The sequence below is a fragment of the Phragmites australis genome, chromosome 9 (assembly GCF_958298935.1).
Source record: "Phragmites australis chromosome 9, lpPhrAust1.1, whole genome shotgun sequence".
NCBI lineage: Eukaryota > Viridiplantae > Streptophyta > Magnoliopsida > Poales > Poaceae > Phragmites > Phragmites australis.
Window position 1 is genome coordinate 10,120,247 of NC_084929.1, and position 9,963 is coordinate 10,130,209.

Sequence of the window (9,963 nt, forward strand, 5' to 3'; positions counted from 1 at the left end):
TAATGGCAAATACCTGAAAGTACTATCCGAGTGTTTGGCAGGATGCTTAAGAAACACACATGGCCGATGAGTTGTTTATCATCGCCCTGAGGAATATATTTGTGTATGGCCGATGAGTTGTTTATCATTGCACTAAGCACTAAGAAAATACATAAACATACATGGTCGATGTCTTGTTAGTCATCGCCTTGAGAAATATTCATGACCAGTGTTTAATCGTTGTATTGATGATATTGTTTTATGGCAAACTTGTCTGCTTACCTAAAATATGGGACATGTGTTGATGACAAGATTTGGTATCTATAATGGTCATTGCAGTATTGATTGGCTTAACGATGAGAATTTAGGGATGAAGCAAATTCAAATGCTATTTGTCTTTGAATCGGAAGACAGAGTGCTCTATTGGGAAAAACTACGCATGATCAGGAATATTCAGGTGATCTGTGACCACAGTGATCTTCGACCAGGTGATCTCCGACCATGGTGATCTTCAACCATGGTGATCACCAATCACGGTGATCTCCGATCATGTGATTTGTGACCACGGTGATCCCCGACCCAAGTGATCTTCGACCACAGTGATCTCCCACCAGGTGGTTGAACCGAGTAGTGACTGGTCAAATTTGAGCATGTAATTGAACCAAGTAGTCGTTCTTCAAGTAGCTGGTCGGACCGAGCATGCAGTATGTGAGCAGGTGTTCGGACCGAATAGGTAATTGAGTCCAAGAAGACCAGATTGCACAATAAAAGGATACTCGTGTAGATACATGGGAACTTACGTGGTCGAATAGCAAAGATGTGTCAGTTATAGAAAGTTTGGAGATTGGATAGCATAGCTAAATCATATATATAAGTCTTGTTCAGTTTGAATTAGGAGTCCTTATCTTTTATGACTAAGACCTTTCGCCCCTTAAATATGAGAGGGTCATGGCTGATTGAGAATAACCAACCGATCGATCAAACAAACACATCTATTATTTTACATCTTATTTTCTTTTTGTTCCTTTTCTTCTCTGCTTTCTAGGGTTCCAGAACCTAACCCATCGATGGCAGCACCACGACTGGGCTTCCCAGGTGCCGTACGCCAGTGTATTTTGGCTATGGTTGTATGCTGCCACATACGTCCCTATCGCTGCTGCTGAATACACTTTTTAAGCTAGCTGTTGCTTCCGCTTGAGTCATCTATTGCATCTGAATGGAAAAGTAACAAGAAACTCAATTAGTTCGACAAGAAGTCATTCACGTGATCATGTGTTGACCAAACGATTTTTTGCGTCAACACAGGGGCATTGCAATAATGATTATCAAGGTTAATGGAGTTTAGGAAAAGTTTCTTGCCGAGCGGGGGCTTGTAGGTACAACGAGGCACCGAGGAGGGGCACCTATGGTGAAAACTAGTTGACCGCCATTGTGGACGAGATTTTGAGTGGGGCCTCGGTCTGCGCTCAACTCAAGGTCAGTCCACCTCTCATCTTGTGATCACATTGAGTTCCATTATATACTCTCTCGATTTATATCTACATCTACGTGCTCCCCCCTCCCTCCAGTATAAAATACTTAATGTTTTGGTAAAGTTCTAGTTAAACTTTTAAAATTTTGACTATTAATATGTTTTAAAATATGTATATTGAGAGCATGAAAGTTATATATAGATTTGTCTTGAAAAATACTTTCACAATATTATAAAGTTATCATATTTGATATATATATATATATATATATAATAATAATAATAATAATAATAATAATGATCAAAGCCATGCTTTGTACACTGTATCGTTGTCCAAAGCGAAAAGTATTCATGACTAGGGGAGTATCATTTTGGTGATAAATCAGATTGCAATCGAATTTCGGAAAAGAAAACGTTGGTTTCATGCAGCTTTCCATCTTCAAAATGTCATCATTTTGCTTATATTTTGCTTATATTTATATGTTTTAAAATATGTATATTGAAAACATGAAGGTTGTAGATTTATTTTGAAAAATATTTTCAGAATATCATAAAGTTATCTTGAAAAATACTTTCAGAATATAATAAAATAATGATCAAAGCCACGCTTTGTAGACCGTTGTCCAAAGCGAAAAGTTTTCCTGACTAGGAGAGTATCATTTTGGTGGTTGCGAAATTCATCTACACACCTTTGTAAACAATATACAAGCATCTCGGATTGCAATCGAATTTTGCAAAAGAAAACGTTGGTTTCTTACAGCTTTCCATCTTCTAAATCTCAGCATTTTGCTTATTTGTTAGCATTTCCATACTAACCAAAACGAATTCAGATTTCCATTTTTTTTCGTGAGTATATGATTCCTTGGTGTGTAATACTATGCGATTAACTTTTGTTCTGCTCGCAAAACAAAAAGAACTTCGGGTTTCTGTTTGGTTTGCAGGTTTCACCGAGGAGCCTCTCTGAGCGTGCTGCGGCGGAGGCGGACCGTACAACTACAACTCTGAGGCAGGCTGTGGCTCACCTGGCTGAACCGCCTGTGGCGACTCGTCTGCGTCTGTGCATTAGGACGGCATCCACTTGACCGAGTCTGTCTGCCTACAAGTACGTCGCCAAAGGCTGGCTGAATGGCCTCTACGCTTACCGTTCCATCCTCGACTTGGCGCAATAGGGAATGCACATCAAGTTAATTTTTAGATTGCAATATAAAAAATGCATTAATTGAAGAGTCGCAAGTGATGGTACGATAGCATCAGCCTTTGTGAATTTTCTGGTTGAATGAACTAGCACGCGGAAGGACGCTACACTCTTCACTTGTAGATAACCGGCTGCTTGCGACCTAACATGATTATAATTCAGTATACAAAATGAACTGTAATCCGGACTCAAACCCTTCAGAATGACTCACTGATTTACTATACCTATACGAGAGACAAGCAGACAATCATCCAGATGGAGCGCAAGAAAATGAAGCCAGATCTTCTTTCTTTCTCTTTATACTCTTCGAGTAAATACAATACAGACAATATCTAAAGTTACATTGATCCCCTCTCGGACTGTCGTAGTTCATACCAGTAACCACACAACAATTTGTCACCGGCCACACCAGACTATCTTTTCTTTTTTTTCCCTTTTTTTAAGGAACGTTATCTTTTTCAAGATTTTACAAACTAGTACTATACATCCTTCAACTATCACACCACTGTACATGTGTCAAAGAATTTAAAAATGTATTATTAACCACCGTTCCCAGGGAATGAATGAAAAATTCATCGATTGGTTATATGTATCCAAATCGAAATCTCCTGTTTCCCACAATGTGTCTCGCACGTAGCAATCCAGGTATCTATATCTTATCTCCTAGTATGCTTTTCTTTTTGTTTACCTCATTTGGATGAAAATGTCCGACTCTTCGGTCGAGGTGGCCTCACCTCACGCTCAGGGATGTCACTCCTGCCACTGCTATTCTTGCCCCTCAATGGCTCGGTTTCTGAATTCTCAGGGGTCCGGTTCTGTCGGTGTCTCCTTTCCTGCAAATCCAATTACTTGTGTTACTCTTGTATAACACTGATAAAAAAGCTGCCTTTCCACTGTGTAAAAATGATTAGCATTAATGTGAAGTTGCACAATCCTTTCTTACATTCAATAAAGCAAATGAAACAGGTGCATAGGACAACCAAATAAGATCATCATATCAATACAACATTCTAGTGCAACGTAAATAATTTGTTCATATACAAACAATTTTAGAGCGACATGGACAATAGAATAATGGATTAATAAAACTCCCACCTTTTTAATTGGAATTTAATGAATTTCAATGGTATTTCAGGTATGCTACTAATTACTGTTATACACAGTATTTTTATGAATCAAACCTCTTGAGGTATGGGTTCGTTAGAATCCAACATCTGGACCACTTGGTCCATCCTTGGTCTCTTCTCAGCATTCAAATCAATACACCTCAGAGCTGTCAAAAGGGCACGTTTCAGCTCCTTTGTCGAAGGTCTTCTCTCCAGGTTTGGATCAACCACTTCTTCAGACCGTCTGTTGGCAACCATCATTTTAAGCCAGTCAACTAGGTTTACCTACAATTGGAAGCAGTGGGTTAGACCATGGAGGTGGGTAGCAACTGTAGAGGATACAATACTTTGCAAATTATCAACTGATATCTCAGCTTCTTCAGTATTTCACGAGTTATTCTGGTTGTATGCTATTTTTTTATTAATTTGCAAATTGTGCGTGCAAATTTTCTACAAAAATTAATGTATGCTTGCAGGAAGACAAGGTTTCATTTAAATTTCACATGCGTTTGCCAACTTCATTATGCTGAAAAGTGCTCCTAAACTGAAAGCACATAAGCTATTATACTTTATGGAAGAAACAGTAGAAATTTCGATACAGAAAGTTAGAGAAATCATAGATCAGAAACAGGATAATAGGATAAGGCTAAGTGGCATCAATCCAGTGACATTGACTCCACAAAGCTTCTGGATCAACAGATATTCAAATGCATCAGAACTTGGAAGTTTTCTTGCCAAGCCACATATTAACATGATCCAAGACTCATTTGTCTAGTTTACTCTAGACTTAATCCTACATGGGGCGGCTCATTTAGTTTAACCCTTGTTCTTGCTGTCATATCTTCTCACTTTTTGAGTTTTGGATGTTGCACATTCTACTGTACCAAATTCCTGAAAAGCCAACACTAGCAATCTAGATCAATAGTTACACTGTCTTGTTTCGTAAGAGATGTTAAAATCTTGTATGTTTTCTGCTAGTGTTGAATAGTTAACTATTGCAAGTTTGCAACAGAAATAAAAAAAATGGTTAAGTCATAGAATGTACAGAGAGCACATAGGATGCTGGAGATTATTGGAAAAGGATATTTGATAAGTATTACCTCATTTGGGGGGCGATCATAATCAATTGGATCTCTACCAGTAATAGCTTCCAACAAAACAACCCCAAAGCTATAAACATCACTCTTTTCATTCAAAAGCCCACTGTTAGCATACTCAGGCGCAACATATCTGTAAAGGAACAAAACAAATTTGAGCAAAACTAATGAACAGAGTACCAATAATTTTTCCTAAAATTGTAATGGACAAGATTCAATGGAAATACAATCAGAAAGTGCGTCAAATATACAGTGGTATCAAAAACTTACCCAAAGGTACCCATAACTCGAGTAGCAATATGACTTTTACCAGCACCAAGCATCTTGGCCAAACCAAAATCCGATATTTTGGCATTAAACTCATCGTCAATCAAGATATTGCTTGCCTTGATGTCACGGTGCACAACTTTAGGTTCGATTGCCTCATGTAAGTAAGCAAGGCTGCAAATTTAGCAGTCTATCAAATTTATGTTTTACAGTAAAAATATATGAGAAATAGAGCCTATCAAATGACCAAACAGAGAGCCACTATGTTATCAAACGCACGATAATATAGATGTTGACTACTAGTGAGTAGTGACTAGCAAGAATAGTAACTAATCGAGAAGCTGTGAAGATTAAAACATGTGCAACAGTCAGATTGGGTATTTGCCTTAGACATTAAATGGTACAGATCCAGTCAGTTAACATTTTGCATAATCTTGAAAGTGATAAAATGATGTACAAAGGACATTTCTACAACAAAAAAGAATTAATGAATCAGAGCATCTTATTCAGTTAAGGAGTTACTCACGCTTTTGCAGTGCCCAAAAGAATTTTCATGCGAGCTAACCAAGTGAGAGAGCTGTACTGGGACAATTCTCCATGGAGCCAACTTTCGAGATTCCCATTGTTAACATACTCATACACAAGCATCCTGGTTATGCATACACATCAAGTAATTCCTGTTATGACTTCCCTTTCTTTTCATTGCTAAAAGGATTAATACATATCACACTATATTAAAGAGAGATGAAAATGGTGTGTTTGTATTCTTACCTTTGAATACCCTCAACACAGTAACCCAAAAGGCGGACCAAATTCTTGTGACGGACATGGCCGATTGCCTCAACTTCCACTCTGAATTCTCTCTCAGCCTGCCCTCTACACAAGACAAGCAGTCGTAGTATAAGAAAAAGGAAGCAAAATGATAAAGACATGTATTGGCACTTCATCAGGGAAAAAAAATGCTATATTAAAGGCTCACAAATTGTTAAGGATTTTCTTGACAGCAACTGGGGTGCCATTTGATAATCTTCCACGATACACAACACCATATCCACCCTCACCAATTACATTATCCTTTGAAAAACGGTTGGTTGCAAGCTCTAGATCTCTGAGGGTGAACCAATGGCCCCAACCAAGATAAGAAAACTCAGGTAAACCTGGCAATGGCGCAGAGTCCACAGTAGCATGCGTTGAAGACTGTTCATTGATGGAAACAGTCTGAATTCCGTCACAGCCATCTGTAAGATTGTTTTGGCTCGACTTGTCCTCCTGAGCCAACTGAATTGCTTCTCTATCGACTGACTCAACAGGCTCAGGCTCATTCTCGATGGCAAGTAGACCATCATGTACAACAAAATCATTGGCTGAAAATTGGTCCACCGCCCTCACTTCCTTGATATCTTTGAACGCAGAAGGTATTTGGGTCATCGGAAGGTCATTGACTTCCCTACGTGACCTCTTGATACAACTCTGGATGGTGAGGCATATGACAAGTATGAGAAGAATACCCAAGAGGGACGCTCCAACAGCTACCCCAATCACAACCCAAAGTTTAAGGCCAAAGACAATAGTTTTCTCATGTAGAGATTCTGTTAGACTGGAGTTTGATGACATCTTCTGATCATCAAGTACCTACATGAAGAGGGTAAGATCATGTCAGAAACAAATGCAAAGAACCACATTCCACAAACATAACAGGATTGCAACTCCAACATAGGCTGTTTCAAGCTGGTTCTAGTTAATGGCATTGATGCAACTGTTCGTCGAACTGGAAATACTACTAAATACTAGTCATAAGAAAGCTAGCCACCGAGAAGAAGAGCAACAAAAAACTCTTCCTCACTGATTACTGAAGTCACAATGTACATTCAGAGGGATGAGAAGTACTAACTAAATTTGGAGCAATTGCAATTGGACAGCATCAACTGAAGCAGCTGGTTATTAAAGCGAAATTTTACATTACATCAAACTGATGATTAATTTAGCCGAACAAAATTTTAAACATGAAAAGATGGAAAATTTATAGTGGCAGATGTTTTTGGGTTTACAATACATGGAATTTAACCCAGCAAATGGATCCCAACTTGCATGTGACAGTCGAAGAAGCAGCCATAGCTGCTGTACAAAGGCTATCGCGAACAGAGAGAAACAATCTGTGTGTAACAGTAATAGTAGTCCACGAAAAGCACCTTCAAAGAATTTCCTTTTTTCAAAGCAAAGAAAGAATCCATTCACCAGTCAAAACCATCCTAGATTGCAGAAGCAAACGGCTTAAAAGAAAGAACATCAGTCAGTGAGGCACTTACAGGCTGGGGCGAGAAAAATGCAATCTTTATAGGAGCAGCTCAGCAATGGCGACTGCTGCACCCATCCTAAATCTGCGCGGCCCAGTGGCAGGCTTGCGCGGGGCATGTGGGTTCAGTTAGCAACTCGATGTCAACTAGTGTCAATCTTGAGCGTTGGAGAACAAGAACCTCGTCAAACCAGGGATGCACGCAGCACACAAATCCACAACAAGCTGAACGGAAAGAGAAAATAAAGAGATTTGGATCTGACTGACAACAAACAAGGGAATCCATCCAAGAAAGCAAAGCCAGGATCCACCACTTACTTTCCAGCGAAAGAAGAAACCAATCCACGTCCAGATGGACGGATCTGTGCTCCACCTCCACCGGACGAGAGACGAGCGGCGCTCTGTGGCGGCGGCAGCGGATTGAGGGAGGATCCAGGCAAGCACCAGAAGAGGGAGGGAGGGACCGGCACTGGCAGGCAGCCTCGTGCTCGGCCGTGCTTGTTTTGGAATTTTTAGAGGCCTGTGTGTGCGTGCGCGGCCGCGGAGTGGGGCGGTTGGCGGGTCGATTGCAGCCACCTTCCGACGGTCGGTCGCCCCGCCCAGCTGCACTTGCTTCGTTTACAAATTTTCACGCGGCTACGCATCTTTACTTCTCCAGCACTACTGCTGCTGGTTAAGCTTGGACGCGAGTCGGCTCGAGAGTGAGGGAGAAGGAAGAGCCACCTGATCGAGCAGGTAAGCGTAAAGTAAAGCACACGCTGTTTTTTCCCTTCTTTTTTTTAAGGGTAAGCAGTACACGATATGATGCCAAAGAGGGATATGGAACCAAGCGAAGCGACAGAATAAGATGGATAAATTCCCAGTGGCGATGGGCAAGCTCCAACTAACGCGAGTGCTCATCTTAGATGGCTTGTTATTGTCTTCATTACTTCATTATGAATATACTCGAACGACACAATAGAGCATTTGACTCGATGGACGTACCATCAGTGATCCACATCCAAACATCCACAAAAGGGGGCCAATACCCTCTGGCCCGGTGCTCAAACGATAAAAGGGGATGGCTTCTCCTCTAGGGTTTCCGCGTCTCCTACATGGGAGGGGCGAATTGAGTGCTCCTGTAGGTAGACGTCCGGTGGGCGTGCGTGGGAGTGTGTGCGCGAGCGGGAGCGCTCTAGCCTCGATGAGGGTGTGGCGGTATGTGGAGTGGAAACAGAGAGAGTCGAGTGAACAATAGGCAGTGGAGATCAAGCAAGTGATGTTCTCCGTCGCCGCCTTCAATGGATCCGGCCCTGAGCCCAATTCGCTTGATGCTGATGGGGCTGCAAACACCATGGATACACCTTCGGTTGGAGGTCCAAAAAATAGCCCAAGTCAACACAGCTCGAACTAGCCCACCTATCCCATTTTTGCCCATGGTACGTGCATAAGTGATGTCTACAACCACTCGTGGACGAACTCCACTAGTTATTGGGTTTGGGTGAGAAAGGGGAGAGAAATCGAGGGGTTGGATCTAGGGTTCCAGATGACTCCATCGGAGGTCCGGCTATTTGATCCATCGGCGAAGAAGATCGTGAGAGCGGCCTCACATAGAGTGGATGCTCGCTCCTTTGCATCTGTGGTCCAAGGTATGTCGAGTAGGGAGCAATCCAAGGAGATGACGCCTAGGGGCCCGCCCTACCGATCTGGTGTTAGAGTGGATCCAAATCATTGGGAGGGGCACCAGGTGGTAGAGATGGTGGCAGAGAGGGTGGTGGCCGTTGACATTTTGGAGGACAACAACAGGGTAGAGAGGAATCTCAACATCAATATAGAGGAGGCGGTCCCCAATTTAGTAGGAATGCAGGGGTTGGCTTTCATAGAGAGAATAATCCTAACCTCAATAGAGATGTTGTAGGGAATGTCAATAATAGTGATGGTGGAAAAGATTTTGGAAGAGAATTTTAGAAGCAGTGCTCCCATAGATGCAAGTTATGAACAAGCAAACTAGGGAGACAGACAAGGTAACAAGCGAAGGGCTGAGGGTAGAGAGGGTATGATCTTAAAGCGAGATCTTCCATGTAAGCTGAGAAGAGAACAAGTAAAGAAAAAGCAAGTTGAGACTACTGGTAAAAGTGTTAGAGAGGATACTGCTGAACTAAAACTATATTGCTACAATTGCAATGATACTTAGACATGTGAGGGCTCAATGCACAAAGCCAACCCTATGTTATCATTGTAAGAAGATAGGACATAAGGCAACTTCATGTCCTGAAAAGAGAGGACTGAAAGTTTGTGGGTTTGGTTTTCCTGGGATGGATTATTTTAGTATTCATATTCCTACAGCTAAGATAGCTAAAGCTCAAAAAGAAGTTTTGGGGATGATGACCATAGAGAGAGGCAAAGTGTCGGACCCGTCAAAAAATTACGCCCGGCTTAATTGACAATTAAGTCGATTAAAATAGAAGTAATTCTAGCAGTCCTGATATATGCTCAACAAAACCCAAGATCACAGCATATACCGTTTACAACATAGTTTCATCACAACATGTGAACAACGTACAAACGTTTTAACT

At 41.3% G+C, this 9,963-nt stretch overlaps 1 protein-coding gene across 3 annotated transcripts; it reads right to left on the reverse strand.

The window, feature by feature from the left end:
• Nucleotides 1-2,916: 2,916 nt before the first annotated feature.
• On the reverse strand, nt 2,917-7,985 carry LOC133928619 (probable receptor-like protein kinase At5g18500). Of its 3 annotated transcripts, none has more exons than XM_062375031.1 (9): nt 7,727-7,871; nt 7,422-7,566; nt 6,095-6,747; nt 5,887-5,991; nt 5,642-5,764; nt 5,119-5,289; nt 4,852-4,981; nt 3,827-4,036; nt 2,917-3,478 (listed from the first exon to the last, which is right to left on the reverse strand). In XM_062375031.1, the coding sequence occupies exons 3-9, from the start codon at nt 6,727-6,729 to the stop codon at nt 3,335-3,337; spliced, it is 1,518 nt and encodes a 505-aa protein (XP_062231015.1). In that variant the 5' UTR covers nt 6,730-6,747; nt 7,422-7,566; nt 7,727-7,871; the 3' UTR covers nt 2,917-3,334. The 3 variants fall into 3 exon arrangements, with proteins under 3 accessions (XP_062231015.1, XP_062231014.1, XP_062231016.1); XM_062375030.1 differs by having other exon boundaries at nt 7,422-7,633; XM_062375032.1 differs by lacking the exon at nt 7,422-7,566 and having other exon boundaries at nt 7,727-7,985.
• Between the last annotated feature and the right edge of the window lie 1,978 nt (nt 7,986-9,963).